This window comes from Prionailurus bengalensis, chromosome B3 (assembly GCF_016509475.1).
Source record: "Prionailurus bengalensis isolate Pbe53 chromosome B3, Fcat_Pben_1.1_paternal_pri, whole genome shotgun sequence".
Taxonomy (NCBI): domain Eukaryota; kingdom Metazoa; phylum Chordata; class Mammalia; order Carnivora; family Felidae; genus Prionailurus; species Prionailurus bengalensis.
In genome coordinates this window covers 28,248,582-28,270,746 of record NC_057355.1, presented here as the reverse complement: position 1 = coordinate 28,270,746, position 22,165 = coordinate 28,248,582, and the positions used below count along the sequence as shown (strand labels likewise).

Below are 22,165 nucleotides of genomic sequence, written 5' to 3'. Positions count from 1 at the left end.
ACAGCATGAACGGGGGAGGGTCAGAGAGAGAGAGAGGGAGACACAGAATCTGAAACAGGCTCCAGGCTCTGAGCTGTCAGCACAGAGCCTGACGCGGGGCTTGAACTCATGAACCGTGAGATCATGACCTGAGCCGAAGTTGGGTGCTTAACCAACTGAGCCACCCAGGTGCCCCTCAACTTGGCTATATTTAAAATGTAATATCATTTCCATTATGTCTAGGTGTTTTTAATGGTAGGGTTTTTTTTTTCCTCAGAAAATCTATTCCATCATATTTTCAGTAATCAATTTTGCTAGTTAACTAAAATAAATGCTCACACTCCAATTTTTGTTCTGAAGTTTTATTAATTTTTAAGAATATAATTTTATGTTTGCATGTTTAGAAAATTAGAAAATACAGACAAGCATAACTAAGGGAATAATAACATCATTTTCCACTGTGCAAAGTTTATCATTATTAATCCCTGAGAATTACATTTCCAGATCTTTTCCTATGCATGCACACACATATACAGATACTCTTTTGCTAAAATGTTTCCATCCTATACATTATTTTGCAACTTGTTTTTTCTGCATCAGTGATATCCACCTATTCAATGTCAGTATTTATTCACTTTATTTATTTATTTATTTATTTATTATACTTTAAAAAATGTTTTTTTTAATTTTGAGAGAGAGAGAGAGAGAGAGAGAGAGAGCACGAGATGGGGAGGGGCAGAGAGACAGGGAGACAGAGAATCCTAAGCAGCCTCTGAGCTCCCAGTGCATAGCCTGATGGGAGGCTCAAACTCAAGAACAGTGAGATATGACCTGAGCCCAAATCAAGAGTCAGAGGCCTAACCAACTGAGCCACCCAGGTGCCCCTCATATAATTTAAAATCCAGATTTTATTCAGATTTCTCCCATTGTCCTTCAAACAGCCTTGTCATACAAATTGTCAAAAATATCCCAAGCCAAGACTCTGCTTTTATATTTGGTCTCTTAAATTGCTTAACTAGCTCTTAATTCTCTTTTCATCTAACCATTTCTTCACACCATTGACTTGTAGATGAGACTAATTCAAATTATTTTCTTTTGATGTCTTTAGCAAGTTTCTCTATTTCCTGTGTTTCTGATAGCTCAAAGGTTATAAGATCCCAAAGATGTGGTTTAATGAAAACTTAAAAAAAAATTATAATGTATCATAGTGATATTGTGCATTTAATATTGTGTCAGAAGACTCAAAATATCTAGTTGACCCTTCATAAGTGGTGCTAAGAGTGGCCACTGAATTAGGATGATGTCAGTAGGAATGCCCTGTTCCTCATTAACCATTCACAAAATGGTTTAGCAGGAGTTGCCTGAGTCAATGTAATTAGGATTTATAAAACACTGATTCCTTAAGTATGCCATTACTTCTACATTTATTACCTGGCTTATTCTGGGAAGTATATAATAACAATAGATGGGGATATGCTGCAGGAGCAAACAACTCTTGAATCCTGATGACTAAAAAAAATGTTTTCTTCTTGGTCAAGCTATATGCCAAATATTGTTTAGTAGTGAGACCTCTGCTTTCACAATCACTGAGGGACTCAGGTTGATGGAGGCTCAAATTCAACACCTGCTCCCATTATTGTCATGACGAAGAGAATGCTAGAATGTCTCACATTAGCAACTTACTGCTCCAGGCTGGAAGTGACACACGTTACTTCTATCCATGATCCACTGGCACTACCTCACTTCAAGGAGAAATACAATCTTCTGATGTTCTTGGAAAAAGGGGGACTACTGCTGGCACTAACACTGGTTATTGAACACTTACTCTTTGCCTGCCACCTAGTATACATTGTCTCCAACTGGCTGTACATTCCAGGAGATAAGTAGTTATATCCCTACTCCACAGACAAAGAAAGTGAGGTTAAAGATTTCTACAAGGTCTAGAAAGTATCAAAGTCATAATTCAAATCTAGGTCTTTGTGACTCTACAGCTCATGGAGGGATCTTTTGGTGGGGTAGTGGGATGAAAGTATTCTTCATTTCTTTTGTCTTCGAGTTTGGGGTCTTCTTAGGCTCTGGTTGACCCTAAGGATAACTGGAGTTAGGGTGAGGCCAAGGAAAATGATGATGAAGATGATGACAATGATGGTGATGATGATGATGGTGATGATGATTATGACATATATTGAGATGTTACCAGGCATTTATTAAGTGTGTTGCATCAAGAACTTCAATCTTCAAAGTAGCTCTATGAGGTAAATACTTTTATTATCTTCATTTTAGAATGAGGCTAAATAACTTGCCAAAACTCACATAGCTAGTAAGTAGCAGAAGTGAGACTTGACACAGGCAATCTGACTGTGAAGTTTTTCCTCTTGATGACTACAAACCTAATCAGTCAGGCCTGGTCTTGCCTTAGACTTTATTAAGAGAGATAAAGAAATTTTGACAGCTGTGTTATAAGTGCTTACCCCGTTCGTACATTTTATTTGAAAGTGTATCAATCCTATAGCTTCTGCAAAAGGACTGGGTCCAAGTAGGTATTTTTCACTACATGACTCACCTCCTAGCTCTGGTGACTGACACTAAGGATGGAGACTTTCCTCAAGAAAGAGGGACCCTCCATAGCCTGGCAATAGCCAAGGATATTTTTTTCTCTTGGGAATCAGGAGTTGGGGCATGGAGTCAAGTAGATAGTGGTGGGACTTTGAGCCATGTACAAACAAATGAAAGCCAGACAGATTTCTGAGGAAATATCATTTTAAGTAGAGAGAATGGCAAATGCAAAGGTCCTGAGACAGAAACATGTTAGGCATGTTGGAGAAGTAGCAAGAAGACCAATGTATTTGGAATGAAGTGGGTGAAGAGGGAAGCGGAAGTAACTAAGAACAGAGAAGGAGCCAGGAATAGATCAGGCAAAACCTGTAGTAATGGCCTTGGATATTATTTAACATATGATGAGAAGACATTAGAGAATTTTGGTCATGGAGAGAGATAATCTGAAACATATTTGAAAAGTATCATATTGGTTACTGGGTGAAGAATGGATGATAGAGCACAATAATGGAATCAGGGGGTGCAGTTAGAAGGCTCTTACATAGATGCAGGTGAGAGATGAAGGTGTTTTGGTTCACATTATTGTAGAGGTGATGGAAAGTGGTCTAATACAAGATAGAGCCATAGAGTTTGTTCTTGGATTGGATGCTGGATGTAAGAGAAAGAAAGGAGTCAAGGATGATTGCGAAGGTTTTGGCCTGAGTAATTGGGTGCATGGTGATCTATTTATGGAGAGGAATAGGGTATGTGGAAGGGAGATCCTACATTCAGCTCTGGACATGTCAAATTTGAGGTACATATTATTCTTCCAAATTGGATGTGAGACTATGGAATTTAGAACTGGAAATCTATATATTTTATGTCCTCAACTCTGAGATACACATTTTCTGTATATTATTGTCTCTGAAACCAGGATACATCCCATTATCATTGGCTGTCAGGCAAGTGGCATTTGTGATTTAGCTGTGACATCTTCTTTTGACACCTGTTAGTAAGATCAAGAAAATAACGGCATCAATACATCTTTGATTTAATGAAAGATGTCAAACCTGGGGGTATTGGTGTATTGAAAGCCATGAGATTAGCTGACACTATTCAGGAAGTGTTGATAAAAAAGAGAGCTGAGGAATAAGCTTGGGTCATTCCATTATAGCAAAGTCAGGAAAATAAGGAGCCCGATGATGGATTTCCAGTCACATAGAGGAAACTGGGAAAATGTGAAGAAAAGATATATCAATTATGAAGTCATGAGCAAATGTGAGCAAACTACTAGGAGCTTACATATGGTGAGGATTGATTACATGAGATTTAGCCAAGTGAATATCATTGGTAACCTCTGTAAGAATATTCTGGTGGAGTGGTAGGAACAAAGCCTGACTGTTGTGGTTTAAGTAAGAGTGAGGTGAAGTAGAAGTATAAAGTAGGGACCATTTGAAAAGGAATTTTGCTATTAAAAAAAAAACAACAGAAAAAGGAGATATATTCTGGAAGGATATGTGGAATTGAAAGGAAGGTCTTTATTTTTTGAGATGAGAGGAGGAGAACGGGGAGAGGGAGAGAATCTTAAGCAGGCTCCATACCCAATGTGAAGTCCAACATGGGGCTCTACCTCACGACTCTGAGATCATGACCTGAGCTGAAATCAAGAGTTGGATGCTTAACTGAGCCACCCAGGCACCCACAAAGGAAGGTCTTTAAAGCTAGGATCCCATGCATATTTATCAGTTGATAGGACAGATGCAGCAGTGAAGGAGACATTCAGGGAAGAGTGAAGGTGAGGTGAGGCAGCAACTAATACCTGAGTGGAGTCATTGATATGTGAGGGGGTGGACCAAGAGTACTAGTAGGGGGATTGTGTACCCACAAGATATGGAAGCTTTATCCACAGTAATAGAATGAAAAGGAAAAACTACATAGTTATGGTGAAAATTTTCATGATGAGAACAGTTTTCTCAGGGTGCTTCTGGCTTTAATAATATCTGCTTGTTAATTATTTCTAATTTTAATAAGTCTGGAGGTGGATGGAAACAAGACTGGGTCAATCAATGGTGCATATATGATTTCCAGGACCTCCTTTTATCCTTCCACTCTGTTGTCCCCAGCTGGCTGGCTTTTCTTCCTTAGGCCTGTTGTATCATTGGTACCAGATGTACCAGTGTGTGGCACTAGGGAAAGGGAAAGGTCTGTGGAGTAGATATTCAATTGTGTGCCTCAGGAGTTCAGGCACATAGTAACTACATGAAGCGGATTCACCTAGCATTCAGGTTTGCCAGGCAAGTACAATGGAGAGAAAGAGGAATAAATGATTAGAAATTATGGACAAGCAATATCATGGACTGCAAAACTGAACTTGGCAAAAAAGTGAGGATGTGAGTCAAGACTACTAGAGGGGTTGAAGATTGTTTGCATAATTACTAGAGGAAGTGACCTGGAAAGATAAGATGCAGTGATCAAAGAGTCAGAGGCTCACAACTGTGATCTTCTAAATGATTTCATGAATGGAACAGATCATGGTGGTGAGTAGCTCAGGAACAGCAGGAAACAGGATGGTTAAAAGTAAGGCCATGAGGAAGTAGAGGCAGGAACACTGAGTGGGTGACTCCTGTGCTAGGAAAAGCCCTGACAATGGAGCCAGTGATAGCAGTGGTAAAAAGGTCATGAATGGAGTGGTTTAAATCTTCAATGAACATGAAAAGTGATGGATAGTACCATGGATTGTTGCAATCAGGAGGGTGGTATAATCCGGTATCAAGTGTTTCAAAGAAGTTCAGTTTTGTCTTGTTTTTAAGTGAAGCAGGAGGAATAATGGTCTAAAAGTGTCAGGGATCTACTTCTTGCCCTAAGATGTATGAATGTGGAAGAATAAAAAGCCACTGTTTTCCACAAGGACTATAGGTTTTTCATTAGAACAGGACTATGATGAGAATATGCCTGTAAGTTCCACAGGGTTCAGGGGTAGGGTTGTGGGAATAGATGAGAAATAGGTACCTAAAGATAAGACTATGGAAAGAAATGAGATTAGGAATATACAAAGCTTTAAATTTACTCATCTTTTTTTTGGGTTGTCATCTGTGCTTTTGGTGCCATAATTAAGAAATCATTGCTAAATTCAATGTCATAAAACTTTCCCTCTATGTATTCTTCTAAGAGTTTTATACTTGTAGGTCTTACATTTAAGTTTGATTCATTTTGAGCCAATTTTTATATATGGTGTAAGGTAAGGGTCCAACTTCATTCTTTTGCATGTGGAAATCCAGTTTCCCCAGCACCGTTTATTGAAAAGACCAACCTTTCACCATCGAATCATCTTAGCACCCTTGTTAGAAATCAATTAACCAGATATGTGAGTGTTTATTTCTGGGTTCTGTGTTTTTCCATTGATTTACGTGCCTATCCTTGTGGAAGTACCACACTATTTTGTTTACTGTAGTTTTGTAGTAAGTTTTGTTATCAGGAAATATGAGTCCTCCAACTTTGTTCTTTTCAAGATTGTTTTGGTTTGTATATAGGTTTTCATAGGTGTTCATTAGCAGGTTGAGGAGTTCCCTTCTCTTCCTAGTTTGCTCAGAGTTTTTATGAGATGTTAATTTTTGTCAAAAGCATTTTCTGCATCTATTGGGATGATCTCATGATGAATTGGACTTAGCTCTGAATGTTAAACCAACCTTGAATTCATGGGATAAATCCCAGTTATGCTGTATTATCCTTTCTAATGTTGCTGGAATCCATTTACAAAAACCTTGGCTAAGAATTATTATACCTAATGTTCATGAAGGATTTTGGTTTTAAGTTTTCTTCCAATGTCTTTTTCTGGTTTTGTTATCAGGGTAATACTGTGGGTATCGAATGAAAATTTTTCCTCCTCTTCAATTTTTTGGGAGAGTTTATGTAGAACTGTTTCTACTTCTTAAATTTTTTTTTTTTTTTTTCAACGTTTATTTATTTTTGGGACAGAGAGAGACAGAGCATGAACGGGGCAGGGGCAGAGAGAGAGGGAGACACAGAATTGGAAACAGGCTCCAGGCTCTGAGCCATCAGCCCAGAGCCTGACGCGGGGCTCGAACTCCCGGACCGCGAGATCGTGACCTGGCTGAAGTCGGACGCTTAACCGACTGCGCCACCCAGGCGCCCCTCTACTTCTTTATTAAATATCTAGTAGAAGCAGAATCTATCAATGAAACAATCGGGGCCTGGAGATTTCTATTTTGGAAGGTTTTTAAACTGTGAATTCAATGTTGTAAATAGGTATAGTCCTGTTCAGGTTATCTATTTTGTTTTGGCAGCGTATAACTTTCGTGGAATTAGTCCATTTCATATAAATTGTCAAATTTGTATGTATAGAATTTTCCTAGTATTTTCTTACTTTCATTTTTGAAGATTTTATTTTTAAGTAATCTCTACACTCAGCATGGGGCTCAAACTTACAACTCCAAGATCAAGAGTCACATGTTCTACTGACTGAGCCAACTAGGTACCCCTACCTTACTATCCTGTTGAAGTCTGTGGGGTCTTTACTGGTATCTTCTCTTGTATTCCTGATATTGGTAACCTGTATGTTTTTCTTTCTCTCTCTCTCTCTCTCTCTCTCTCTCTCTCTCTCTCTCTCTTTATTGGCAGTCTTATAGATATTTATCTTTTATCTTTTCAAAGGAACAACTTTTAGTTTCAATTACTTTCTCTGTTGTTTTTCTATTTTCAATTTAATTTATTTCCACTCCTGTATTATTTCCTCCTTCCTCCTGTTTTGGATGTATATTGCTTTTCTTTTCCTAGTTTCTTGAAGTGTAAGTTTAGATCCTTAATTTTAGACCTTTCTTCTTTTCTAAGAAAAGCAGCTAATGTTATAAATTTCACATTCATCACTGTTTTAGCTACATCCCACAAATTGTGACGTTATATTTTAATTTTTATTCAATTCAAACAGTTCTATTTCCCTTGAGATTTCTTCTTTGACCTGTGGATAACTTAGAAGTATATTGTTTAATTCCCAAGTGTTTGGAGATCTTCATGTTATCTTTCACCGACTTGTAGTTTAATTCTATTATGGTTAGAGAACATACTTTGTAGGAATTCAATTATTTAAAAAAAGTTTAAAGATATGTTTTTTGGCCACTGGTTCAGTGGTACTGATTCCCTTCTCCGATTCCCCTGCTCCTTGATTTCTGCCTAGGATTTTAGTTGCTTTCAGTGGGACAGCAGGAGACTCTTACAGATTCAAGAGAGCCTCCCGCGCTGTGTTCTCACCTGTACAGGTGCCCACGGCACACACCCTTGTAGCTCGGTGCAACCCAATCTCCGTAAGTCCTACCCCGCCCACAGGTGGTTCGGAACGCAGTGCTGAGCCGGGGACAGGAGTGTGTGCGTGCAGCGGAAATCCCGCCCCCCGGCGCTTGCGGTTGGCCCTGACCGCAAGGGGTGAACCCCTAGGAGGAAGATGAACAGGGTTGAAGGAAGCAGGAGAGATGGGAGGAAGGGCGAGTGGGCTCCTGTTTTCCATTGGCTGGGCCTGCCTCGTAGACTCTCTGTGATTGGCTGGGCGCGGGGGCGGTAGTCCCGTGTCGGCCCGCCCCTCCGGTCGAAAGAGGCATAGGGATCACCAGCGCCGGCGGAGCCAGCGGCTTCTTGGAGGCTGTGTCCGCACGCCGCCGAAGTGTGGCGGCAGGGCCTTAGCGCGTCAGGTCCTTGTCCCCGGGGGCGGAGAGGGCGGCGAGCCGCTGGGGCGGCGCGGGTCGGGACCCAGGGCACGGTCGAGCTAGGGCGCGGCGGGCGTTGGCGCGGCTGCCGGACCTGGGCCTGCGCGGACCGCCCGCGGCGCGCGTCTTGGGCTGTCTTTCCATTTCAGAGTGATTATTCTTTTGGATTTTTCTGCAGACGTGACTTTTGATTAATTTGTTTCACGCACCACTTACTGGTACGGAATAAAGAGGCAGATGCATGCTACTGTCATTTGTCGTTGAAATGTGGGCTTCCTGTCTTTCCTGTGTTTACCTTTTGGATTTAAGGGAAGGGGATGACATTGTGATTTGGTCTCCTGTGACCGTCCATTCTCAATGTCTTGACGACGTAGTACAGAAACCAGGCGAATTCCGTGTGTGGCTTTTACCTATATTGGAAGTAGGCTTTTTCGTTCCTCCTCCTCCTTCCTGTCTCTCCATCTTTCTCTTCCTTTCTCTTCCTTTCCTTCCCCTCCCCCAACGGTTCTCTTCTCCCATCTTTCTGTGTTTTTTTTTTTTTTTTTTCCCCGCATTAAACCTTGTGGGAGGGTCTTTGTACAATTCTGAAAAGCTTTAGGTGTTCCAACATTTTTATTTTACTTGCAGGACTAACAACTGGGAGGAAGCTGGAGGAAAGATGCCCTCTGATTCTTTCTGTTTGGCTGCCCAGACTCGACTTGACTCCAAATGGTTGAAAACAGATATACAGGTGGGGTTTCCACATGCCTTTTTCTTAGTGTGTTTCTGCCTCCATATTTAATTTTCTGTTTAAAGCTTTATATGGGATAAGTAAGAGGATGCAGATCAGATCTCGCCATGGTAGAGAAGCAGGTTTATTTCCTATAATTTAAAATGTACCTTTATTGTATCAGTTTTTATAGACTGTGGCTACATTTTAATTGAAATTATGTGTAAGTGCAAGAAACTTGAGATCTGATTATGCAAACATTTTTCCTATTACTATTTTTAAGAGGTCTGTGTTATTAAGTATACCTTAGTGATATTTAATGATAGTTTTTGAGATGTTCAGATAGGAGGGGAAGTGACATGTAGTAATTTATTATGTCCTGCAGAGACTCACAGGACCCTGTGTTTGTGTTCCTGGAGAGACAAGAGTTCATTTGAGCTGTTTGTTTAGCATTTGTGACTGGTCGTATTAATAGGAAGTGCTCAGGTTTTCACATAAAGAATGTGTGGAAACAAAATGTTGGCCTTAGACTTTCTAATGTTTTGATTTAATAATGTAATTGCAAGCTTGTCCAGACATTGTCAAATAAATAATAGCAGTAATGTTTCTGTAGACTTTTTTTTTTTGCCACAAGTTAGTTTTCTTTGTAAATGGTTTGTAAAAACTACTTTTGTTAACTCCATATTAACAGGAAAAAGAAGTGTCTGAAATATTTTGTAATATATATGGGTTTTCTTTCTCTTTCCTGAGGTTAACTGTTTTAACTATTTATCAAGTAATCTACCTTTTTCAGTATGATCTTGCACAGTTTATCAAGAGTCATATATTCTGTAAGCACTTGATCATAGATACTTGAAGTATTATTGCCCTTCCTTTTTTTTTTTTCTTTTAAAATTTTTATTTAAATTCTAGTTAGTTAACATACAGTGCAGCATAGGTTTTAGGAGTAGAATTCAGTGATTCATCACTTACATACAACATCCAGGGCTCATCATAACAAATGTCTTCCTTAGTACCCATCACCCATCTAGCCCATCCCCCACCGACCTCCCTCCCCTCAGTTCTCTATCTTTAACAGTCTTTAATGGTTTGTTTCTCTTTTTCTCTCTTTATTCCCCCTTCCCATATGTTCATCTGTTTTGTTTTTTAAACTCCACATGAGTGAAATCATATGGTATTTGTTTTTCTCTGACTTATTTTGCTTAACATAATAACACTCTACCTCGATTCACGTCACTGTGCAAGATTTCTTTCTTTATGATGGCTTAGTAATATTCCATTGTGTATTATGTATTTGTGTGTGTGTATATATACACACACACACATATAACATAGATGTATACATACATATATATACACTACCACATTTTCTTTATTCTGTATTCATCAGTCAGGGACATTAGGGTTGTCTCCATAATGTGACTATTGTTGATAATGCTGCTATAAACAGTGGGGTGCATGTACCCCTTTGAATCTGTTTTTGTATACTTTGGGTAAATACCTATTAGTGCAGATGCTGGATTGTAGGATAGTTCTATTTTTAACATTTTGAGAAATCTCCATGCTATTTTCCAGAGTGGCTGCACCAGTTTGCATTCCCACCAACAGTTATTGCCCTTTCTTAATTTTTTTTTTCTTAAGTGTTGAGTCTCAAGTCATGATCTCATGGTTTGTGGGATTGAGCCTTGTGTTGGGCTCTGCGCTGGCAGCACAGAGGCTGCTTGGGGTTCTTCTTTCCCTCTCTCTCTGCCCTTCTCCCGCTCACATATGCACGTGCTCTCTTCTCTCTCAAAAATAAATAAATACACATTAAAAAAAAGTGTTGAGGCCTAGTAGGTATGAGAGCCAGGTGCTTAGAACTATGTTGTGGATTTTGGGATTGTTATTAATGGTATAATATTAGATTAAAGTACAAAGAATTGGGTTATGAATTGGCATAGTAGTGACTCTTTTGGTTTGTTATTGTTTAAACGTTGCCTTTTATTTGGCAATTACTGTTCATTTTCTTTTGTTATTTTATTTATTTATTTTTTTTTAATTTTTTTTTTCAACGTTTATTTATTTATTTTTTTGGGACAGAGAGAGACAGAGCATGAACGGGGGAGGGGCAGAGAGAGAGGGAGACACAGAATCGGAAACAGGCTCCAGGCTCTGAGCCATCAGCCCAGAGCCTGACGCGGGGCTCGAACTCACGGACCACAAGATCGTGACCTGGCTGAAGTCGGACGCTTAACCGACTGCGCCACCCAGGCGCCCCTTTTGTTATTTTTTTAAAAAGTGGGGTTGTGGGAGGTAAGATGAGTAATTTCTTATTTCTGAAATCTTGAGATTCAGGGAAACTGATTTTAAGGCTTGTTTTTTAAATTAGTGTTTTTGTATTTTGCAAAACTTGTTGAAGTAAAGAACTTTATCTCATGAAGTTCTTCTTTTCTTTTTAATCACTATTGAATAACTGCTTAATGTGAGTTTTAACATCTTGATCTAAAACCAGTTTAATGCTGAGTTTAGTTCCTATGATGATTCAGGCAGATATGCTTAAAAAGAAACACTGCTTGTGCTTTAGAGTGCTTACTATTTTCCTTTTGATTTAATGTGACATACGGTGCTTGGCCCTTCATAGACATTTCAAATATTAGTCAAAGTCATCCAAACTTATCCCAGGAGTAAGTGAAGAGATCTATGTTTTGGAGAGTGTACCAGAGGGAAAATGTGTTTTAGGTATTGAAGCCACTTAATATCATGAAAAAGGTGATCATGGACCTTGGTTATATATAGTTTCTCAAGCATTGCTTATTATATGTGAGGAATAAATGTCGTTTTACCCTAAGAAATGACTTAGACATAGTTTCACTCTTTGGAATCCTTCCCGCAGACACACATTGCAGATGCAAGCCTTGTACCGATAGGTTTTACCCTCTCTACCAACTGGAGTGGGAAGTGCCCCATTTCTTAGGCAGAGCTTTTGTATTGGGAACAAAATTGATAACTGGTTAATTAATATTATGTGGGGTAGAAACATGTTTCTTAACCATAGGATTTAGCAAATGTATTTTCTACAGCTATTTTTGTTTGAAATGTCCTTGAGGTTTTTAGCAACTTTAGAAGAGAAAAATTTTTAAAGGCTATGAAAACTTTTAATATGTGTATATTATGAAAAGCATGGACACTGATCCTAGACTTTCTTGTTAAATGTGTCAGGCCTAAGATGTTGCAACGAGCTGCCCCTAATGGAGTGACAATTGTATGGCAGGTGGCAGGCGTATATCTGGCTTTTACATATATAATGCTTTTTGCGTTTTCTTTAAAATTTTTTTTTAATGTTTATTTATTTTTGAGAGAGAGACACACACAGAGTGTGAGCAGGGGAGGGGCAGAGAGAGAGGGAGACATAGAATGTGAAGCAGGCTCCAGGCTCTGAGCTGTCAGCACAGAGCCGGACATAGGCCCGAACTCACTAACCACGAGATCATGACCTGAGCCGAAGTCAGATGCTTAACTGACTGAGCCACCAGGCACTCCTGCTTTTTATGTTTTTGATACTCTTCTTTTTTTTTCTTTTAGAATTAAAAAAAATTTTTTTTTAACATTTTATTTATTTTTGAGAGACAGAGCCCAAGTAGGGGAGGGGCAGAGAGAGAGACACACACAAAATCTGAAGCAGGCTCCAGGCTCTAAGCTGTCAGTACAGAGCCTGATGCAGAGCTTGAACCCACAAACCACGAGATCATGACCTGAGCTGAAGTTGGATGCTTAACAACTGAGCTAGCCAGGTGCCCCTTCAATACTCTTTTCTGATTGTTGTGTGGAGTACTTTGAATCGGCAGTTCTTCACAACTCTCTTGAAGAGTCAATAAAATACAGAGCTAAGAGATGTTATCTACATAATCACTACTGTTACCATTGTTTATATTTAAAGTCCTGTTTGATGTGATTGGTAGTTTCTCAGTGAACTGAAAAGTCAATTAAGCAAAGGAACTATAAAAAATAGTTTTTTTTAAAGGTATATGATACCTTAAAACCTTTTTATTCTTTTTTTTTTTTTTTTCTTAAATTTGATTCAAGAGATAGCAAAAGGGGGAGGGGTAGAGAAAGCAAGAGGGAGAGAGAGAATCTCAAGCAGGCTCTACACTGTCAGTGCAGAGCCCTATGCAGGGCTCCATGCTATGAACCCGGAGATGATGACCTGAGCTGATATCAAGAGTTGGATGCCTAACTGACTGAGACACCCAGGTGCTCCAAGAGCTTTTTATTCTTAAGTCATATATGCACATTTATTTGCTAGGCTCAAAGGTATGTCTTTGAGCATGGTCCAAGAATGGTATTATCCTTTTCTTGCATAATCTGTACTCAGATTAATCTCCTTACAGTTTCTATTTTTGGGTTCTTTGAAGTAGAGCATGAAATTAGATATGTATGATGCAATTTTTTTTTAACTTTTTATTTTGAAGCAATTATAGACTCATAGGAAGTTGCAAAGAAAGTGGAGACGTCACTGTATACTCTTCACCCAGACTCCCCCAGTGGTTACATCTTATATAACTATAGTACAGTATCAAAACCAGGAAATTGACATTGGTACAATGTGTATATAGTTCTCTGCCAATCATGTAATTATACCACAAAGATCTGCCTCTTGCTCCTGTATAGTCACACCCTCCTTACCCCACCATCTCTGACCCCTGGCAATCACTAGTCCATTTTCCATCTTTTTAATTTTGTCATTTTGAGAATGTCATATGGTAATGTGACCTTTTGAGATTGGTTTTGCTCATGGTGTAATGCCCTTGAGGTCCATCAAAGTTGTTGAGTATATTAATAACTAAACTCGAATCATTTGTCCCTTTTAATCATCAATTTAAAATGAGTAAAGATAAGTTAAATATTAAACATAAAATTATTACATGTATATACTGTCACTTTATGCTTGGAAATATCAGTACCTTAAAGAACATAAAAGTGATCATCTTGGTAAATTCTATTCTCAGGTTTTCCAGTTGACAGATGAGATGTAGGAATAAAAGAATTTTGTAAATACAGGTAACTTAATATTCATAATGGTATCTTTTGATTAATTTCTTGTCTATAGGATAGGTAGCGTACCTCACTTTTTTTTATTGATGAATTTGGTTGTCTTTTTCTCTGTATTTTGGATTAATTTTATCAGAGCTTTATACATATTGTTAGTCTTTTTTAAAAAAAATAACTGTTCTTAGAAAAGACTAATAATGTTTATAAGGAGAATATAATAAGGTTACCATCACACATTGACCACAAGACTTTTTTGCAGAAGAAGATTGAGTAACACATTTATGGCACCCTCTAAGAAAAGAAAATGTGAGCCAAGGATGTTACGTTCTAGTAAAACTGACTTTTCAGGTAAAAAAGGCACAACTTTATCAATGAACGAATATTGTTCCCATGAGCTCTTCCTGAGGAAGCTAGTAGAGAAGGATCTTTAGATGACTTAATGACTGTAGACGGGCATGAAGACTCTTGGTTATGTGTGGAGCCTGGAATAAATGAGTTTTAAAAGGGAGAGAGCATATTATGTAATTGCTGTAAGCTTAGACATGGTACATTATAGTATAACTGTTCTGCCAGTATCTAATCTATTAATGATACGCATTGAAAATTTCACTTTAGGTGTTGTATTTCATCTGGGGTTCCATTCAGGTCCTTTTTATATCTTCCATTTCACTTGTCATCAGGTTCATATTTTCATATTTGTGAGCCTATGGACATATCTATATAATAATGCTTTTAACGTTCTTGTCTGCTAATTCTATTATCTCTGTCACATCTAGCTTTATTTCTATTGATTGCCTCTGTTGTTTCCATTGATTGATTGCTTTGATTATGGAGCATTTTGTATGCCAGGACATTATAAGTATTATGTTATTCTGTGCTGGCTTTTGTTTTATTTATTTTTTTTATTGAATGCTGGACATTATAAATATTGTATTATTCTGTGCTGGATTTTTTTTTTTTTTTTTTTAAGAGCATTAGTTTGTCTGGCATGCATGTAGGTTAGTTGGGATCAACTTAACTTTTTTAAAGCTTGATTCTCAGGTTTGTTCAGGCTGATGTAGCACAGCCTCTAGTCATGTGCTAATTTATCTGCCTTACTAAGGCAATACCCTCCTAGGACTCTTCCTAATGCTCGGTGTGTTGGGTGTTTTTTTCATTCTGTTTGGTAGAAACATAGGCTTTTCTCAGACTGGAAATCATGGGAATTCTGCCCACTTCTTTCTAGAGCTTCTTTCCTTAGCCTTGATAATTTTTTCAACTATCGGCATTCAGCCCAAGACTCAAAGTGTCCCCTCTGCCCATCTCTAGGGATCATTCTCTGCAGCTCCCCCTTCACCTGTATTCTTGTCATTTTAACCTACTTATAGCTGAACTGTCTCTTCAATTCAGCAAGACCTCTGGGCTCTATTTGGATTCCCCTTTCCTGTGCTGCATCCTGGAAGCTGCTTCTAGGCAGTAAGCTTGGGCACTTGTAGGGCTTCATTTGTTGCCCTTCTCAGGGGTCATAGCCCTGGGCTGTTGTTGTCCAGTGTTTGAAAACAGCTGTTTGATGTATTTTGTCTGGTTTTGTAGTTGATTACAGCAGAGAGGTAATTCCTAAACAAGTTAATCCTTCACCGGCAGAAGCAGCATAGGCCTTCCTAATCTGCTTTTAATCTCATTCAGAGTTCTTAATTATCGATAATGTATTTTTTTGATTCTAGAATTTCCATGTTTTTGTTTAAATGGATTTTATTGAGTGCAGTTATATTTAGTAAGGTACATCTATTTTAAATGTTTAGTTTCAAGTGTTTTGGCATTTTTTTCCCTTCCTTTATAGTTTCTTTGCGTCTTCCCTTCCCTCTGGGCTGGCACCCCAGTATACCCATGGGCTGCCCTTCTCCTGCAGTCTTGGATATAATGTCACCAGTAGCATGTGGGTTATGGCTTCCCAACTGCCTACCCTGGAGCCAGTGACACAGCCTACAAGGTGGTGGGAGAGCAGGATCTAGCTCCCCATGGACTGAACATTCATCTCTTGACAAGGAGAGATAAAGGAACTAGTATTTTAATTTATTTCTTTTTTCTTCCCTCCTTGGATTGTTGATGGTTTCTTTTTGCAAACCTAGTAGAAGAGCCCCACATGCCTAGTGAATGGGCCTAGTCAACAACCTGCTGTATCTGCTATTCACTGTGGAGTAGGGCCTTTTTCTGTAAAGGGCTAGATGGCAAATATTTCTGTGAGCCGTGTGTTCTTTGTAACAACTACTTACCTCTGCCATTGTCATGCCACACATAATATATAACAAGTATGTCTGGGTTCCATTAAAGCTTTATTGATACTGAAGTTTGTCATAATTTTCATGTGTCACAAAATATTTTCCTTGACTATTTTTCAGCCATTGAAAAATGTAAGAACCATTTTTGGTTTGTGGGCCATATGAAATCAGGTAGTGGGCCAGATTTGGCCTGTGGGTTAGGCCTTAGTTTGCTTACCCCTGTGGTAACGTGCTGTGTCTTATGCTTCATGTATTCCCTTGTCCCCCTTTCCCCTGCCTCTCACTGCCCTGGGCTGACATTTGCCAAGTAAAGTCTCAGAACTTAATCTATTGCTCAGGCTCTCCTTTTTAGGACAGTCTGTGTCTATATTTCTATCTTTTGTATCTGCTCTTGGTCTGTTTCTATTGTCTTCTATACATTTTTTTTCCATTTTTCTGTCACATTATCTTGCCTTATCCATTATTATTTTTGTTTGAGTTCCAGATAACTGTGTATGAAAAACTATTGTGGTGATTTGAGGCTCTGGCTCTGGGTGACCTTTTCCTCCTCTGGAGGGGAATCTATCAGTCCAGTTGCACTAGCAGTCCCAGGTCACTGCAGAGAAGTTGAGAACTGAGATGAATCAAAACTGGGCTTCTTCCCTAGGAATGCCATCTGCTCCCACTTCACCCCTGCTTCTCGTGTGTGTGGGCCTTCGAGGTTTTGCTCAGAGCAAGGTTTATTTACTAGGCCTTTACCCCATGAGGACCCTGGCTGCAGCCTGTCCCCCAGCAGCTCTGCTCAGCTATTGGCTTAGTCCTGCTCACAGAATTGGCAAGTGCCTTTTGGGGAAGCAGACTTAGGTTCTTTGGGTTGTACTTCTCTCTTGGGTCTCAGGCCTCCTATTCCTGGCTGCCTGATGTCTTAAAACAGATGTACTTTATGTTTCTATCTGACCTTCCTTGGCTTACTTTTTAAGTGCATTCTCTCTCTGTCTGTCTCTCTGTCTGTCTTTTTTTTTTCTTGGTATCTCTAAGCTCTAAACACCAATGTTATTCAACTGGGACTGCATCCAAAGACATTGATGCAGTCACCTTGTGGGTAATCCCAGTGTGCAGTTGGGGTTGAGGATGTTGGTTACTCTCTCTCCTTGGGCGTTGGCATTTCCTCCAGGTCCTGATCCTATATCCCACTTGCCGATGACTCTCAAATTTGGATCTCTAGTCCTGAACACTCTGTTAACATCTGGATTTGTATTTGCAGTGTGTATGTATGTATGTGTGTGTGTGTGTGTGTGTGTGTGTGTGTCTGTGTGTCTGTGAGTGTGCATATAAGTATATGCATGTGTGCGTGGAGAGAGGATCTCGGTGTTCATGTTCATAGTTAGTGCAAATCTCAGTGGTTAACACTGAGTTAGTTCTCTCTCGTTCTGATTCTATCCCTACCTTTTTTTCCATTTGTCTCATCTGTCTCATTTGATCTGAAATGTCTTAAGTACTTTACTTTCCTTGTCTTGGCTTAGGCTGTCATCCTTTTTTGGGGCGACTCTTGGCAAAAGGCTCCAAAGTTATTTTCTTTGTTTCTAGTTTCTTCTTCTGTCTCTATCCATTGCACTGATAGTGAGTTACGCCTTAAATGATGATCATTTATTCCCTGGACCACCTAAAGATGCCGTGTAACTGCTGGAGGCACACATGAGGCTGGTTAATCTGGCTCCTGTTTGCGTCCCAGGCTTATGTGGCTGTGTGGAAGCTGGACTGAACCCCGGCAGTGTTAGCTGCCCTCCTCTTACCTAAACGAGTAGATGGGCCAGGCTTTTCCCTTCCCTTATTAAAACAACAGGGGCGCTGAGTGTTTGTGGCTCACTCTTTAGGAAGGAGTTTCCTTTTCTCCTTGCCAGTTGATACTTTTATCTTTTTTTCTTCTTTTAATTTTTGTAAATGTTTATTTATTTTTTTTGAGAGAGAGATACAGTGTGAGCAGGGGAGGAGCAGAGAGAGAGGGAGACACAGAATGTGAAGCAGCTCCAGGCTCTGGACTGTCAGCACAGAGCCTGATTCAGGGCTCGAACTCACCGCGAGATCATGACCTGAGTTGAAGTTGGAAGCTTAACCGACTAAGCCATCCAGGCGTCCCAAGAGTCATATATTTTCATTCTAAGTGTGTTTATGGCAGTTATCTTGTTAGTGAGGTGAACAAATAAAATATGAGGGCTGAAAGAAAGCTGTTGCTTCTATGAAAACTAAGTTGGATGCTGAATTGGTTTTCTCTTGCTGTATAACAAGTCACTGGCCACAAATTTAGCACCTTAAAACAACTCATGTTTATTCTCTCTCTGAGTTTCTGTGGGTTAGGAGTCTGGCCACAGCTTAGCTGGGCCCTCTGCTTTGGGTCTAATAGGCTGCATGAAATCAGGGTGTGGGCCATGGTGTGCTCTCATTGGTGTCCTCTTTGTCAGAATTTAGTTCGTTGCAGTTGGGGGACTGAGTCACGGGCTCCTAGATGCTGCCCGTCTTCATGGCAGCTCATGGCAGTTTGCCTCTTCATGGCTGTAGAGAATGTCTCTTCTGGATGGCCCCACACTCTTCAGGGCTTACACCTGATCAAGTAGGGCCTCTAGGGTAATCTTCTTTTTTATTAACTAGAAATCAACAGATGTGGGACTTTAATTATATGTGAGAAGTTCCTTCATGTTTGCCATAGATGGAAACAAAACCTGGTCACAGGTGTGATGTCCCATCTTATTCATGGGTACCCACCCAAACTCAGAGGGGATTACACAGGGTATGTATGTACTAGGGGAAGAGGATCTTGAGGGCTTAGACTTTTGCTTACCACACATGCTTTGGGTAAAAGTGAGATGCTGAAAATATTATTTGTACAGGTTAGGTAAAAGAGAACTCTAAAGGATTGGTGAAAAGGTCTTGAAAATCTGGAAGAATTCTAATCTGAGATTGCTCACAAAGTGCCCTTTAATTCTTGCTCCATTTAAAGAATTGGAGACTGGAAATAGTGGATGCTTCATGAGGGTGGTGCATGCTGGAATGATGACAAGGAATGAGTTAGTGGACTTGTAAAAAAAAAAAAAAAAAGGCCCTGGCTTTTCTTTAAAAGATGGCCAAACAGGGACGCCTGGGTGGCTCAGTCAGTTAAGCATCTGACTTCGGCTCAGGTCCTGATCTCACAGCTTGTGAATTGGAGCCCTGCATCAGTCTCTGTGCTGACAGCTTGGAGCTTGGGGCCTGCTTCAGAGTCTGTGTCTCCCTCTCTCTCTCTCTCTGCCCCTACCCTGCTCACACTGTCTCTCTCTCTCAAAAAATAAATAAACATTAAAAATAATAATAATAAAAAAAGATGGCCAAACAGATGTGTCTGTTTTAGTGTAAAGTGTCTTGTGTGTATGATATGAGGGCTTCTGTTTTCAATGGGTGCCTTCTCTGGGTGTCCACCCCTGTGCCTCATTGGCTGCTTGCTCTGGGAAGCCTTTTCTGACTCCTAAGTACTGACAAGTGAGAGTTATTTTTGTTTTTTTTTCTTTGAATATTACCATGGACTCATGTGTTTTTATTTACTTTTTCAGTCCACTGCAGTTATGTATTTTGATGCTCAAAATTGTTTTAAATTTGGTCAGTGGATTCCCCATAAGTCCTTAACCAGCTTTTTTGGTGCAAACACAAAATATTCCAGGCTCATCTTGTTGCCCTGAGCCTTAAATCAGCCTTTTTTCCTAAGAGCCCAGATTTTGTTCAGTGGGAAGTGAGATTTAAAAACTGATACGTGGGTGCTGGGAGTACTTATTGCTCCCAGAGTATCATTGATTCTAGGTCCTTTCCAAAACGAAGCACATATATTCAAATATGAATTCATATTGAGATTTCCAGTTCAGTTTGTTCTTAAAAATGTCCTTGATTTTATTTCTTTTATACTTAAAACATTCATATCTAGTAACACTAACATAACTGCTGTAAACACGTTTTATTATGTTAACACTGCTGTATCATACAATATATATGAGGTAGTTTTAAGATTTTAATTAAAGTCAATATTATGATTATTGATAAGACCAATGAGTAAAGTTTAAGATATTTTTTCCCTTAGAGTATATTTGACTAATGATGTATAATTGAAAAGGCCCCCGAGATGCTTTTCTTTGTGATAAACGTAGGTTAATTTGCTTGTTACCAGTTGTAGATTTTGCCTTTTTATGTTGAATTTTAATTTTTGAAGATCAAAATCATTGCTCTGTTTTAGAAGTAAAAATATATAAAGTTTATTCAAAATCTTTCATTCATCTCTACTGCCCATGTTCCTCTCCTTGTCTCCCTGTAGATAATTATTATTATTTGTTTCTGGTTTATCTTTCCAGAGTGTGTATGTATGTGTCTTTTTTCTTGTGTCTTATGCAAAAGTTAGCATGGTATGTATACTGTTATGCACTGTGCCTTTTTCACTTAACTATATTTTTTGGGATGATTTTTATTAAATGTTGATGATTGAATAAAAAAGAGGAAATGAAAATTTTTAAAAAAATCATCTAATTCTTTAAGAATTGCATTGTGAGTATGATCATTCTGTAAGTTTATTATTTATCGTTACCAGCTTGCTTTCACACGAGATGGGCTCTGTGGCCTGTGGAATGAAATGGTTAAAGATGGAGAAATTGTATATACTGGGACAGAATTAAACCAGAATGGAGAGCTTCCTTCTAGAAAAGGTAAGGACCTTTCACTAGTAGTTTTCATTTTGTAAAGACCTTTATAAATCGTAGTTTATAGAAATTTTGGAATGTGCAATGGGAATATGAGTACCTGAACATAACTCTGAAATTTTGTTTTCTCTTTGGTGATTGTTGTCTAAATTACAGTTAATTATGAGCTACCTGGATTTCATTGTTCATTGTAAATGAAGGTCTTTTCATTGCAAAGCTACCTTGCTCTGGTGTCCTTCCCCAGTTAATATTTCTTCTTTTAAGTTTTACAATATATCTTGCCTTGTCAAACTATAAATAGTAATTATTATAAGAGTGAGGAGATACAATTACTCCTGAAATTTTTCCTATCTGACTCTTCTATGGGAATATATAAAATACTTTTTGTAAGCCTTTGGCCTGTGGACTGGTCTTGGCCCCTTATTTCATTGTATCTTGTGTTTTTTGCAGAGAAATACCAGCAAACACTCTTGTTTAGGCCTGTTGTTATGAAAAGTCAACAAGACTCCGTCATTTAGTTGTTCTCGACCTTGGCTATGGCTCAGAAACTTTTGAGTCTTTAAAAAGAAATGGATGCCTGTACCCACCCCAGACCTGTAGAATCTCAAAAACCCACTTGAGATCTACTGCTGAAGTTGCTGAAGTTTGTTAGTCCCACTATTTGAAAGCCATCAAGGTGGATAAAAATATTACTTTGGAAAGTAGTTCTTACCCTCTTTGTAGAATGAATTGAGATAGTGTCCATTTGAAAATACACTGGAAAACATTGGTATATTTTTTTGGTTACAACAGCTAGAATTTTCTTTTTTTCCTGGCATTTCATTGTGAAAATTTCCATACACCCAGAACAACTGACATATCTACATAGTGAGCAGTTGCAAACCCCACGGATCCTACCACAAGTGTTTCTCTTCACTTGTTTATCTCAGGGGTCCGTGGATCTCCATTCTTCTGTCCATTGGTGCATCTTACCTGGCTCCCTTACTTCATGCATATCATTTACTTGATTGAGTTCAGTTTAGCTTTTTCTTTCAGTAAAATATATGCATAATGAAATGCATATGTTTTATTATTCCACAAGTTTTGACAAATGTAACTTGTGTAACCTAAACCTCTCTCAACATTACTTCCCACTTAGAAAATTCCCTTGTGCCCCTTCCTGGCCCCTCCCAGACCCCACTTTCTAGATGCAGACATGGGTCTGATCTTTCTTTCTGTTGATTAGTTTTGCCTGTTCTAGAACTTCATGTAAAT

At 39.0% G+C, this 22,165-nt stretch overlaps 1 protein-coding gene across 1 annotated transcript in view; it reads left to right on the top strand.

The window, feature by feature from the left end:
• Positions 1-8,100: 8,100 nt before the first annotated feature.
• The window catches only part of HERC2 (HECT and RLD domain containing E3 ubiquitin protein ligase 2), a 278,735-nt gene continuing 264,670 nt past the window's right edge, over positions 8,101-22,165 (top strand). Inside the window, 3 exon segments of the mRNA XM_043554905.1 lie at positions 8,101-8,446; positions 8,856-8,958; positions 20,803-20,917. Coding sequence (XP_043410840.1) covers positions 8,887-8,958; positions 20,803-20,917 — 187 coding nt within the window. The 5' untranslated portion in view covers positions 8,101-8,446; positions 8,856-8,886.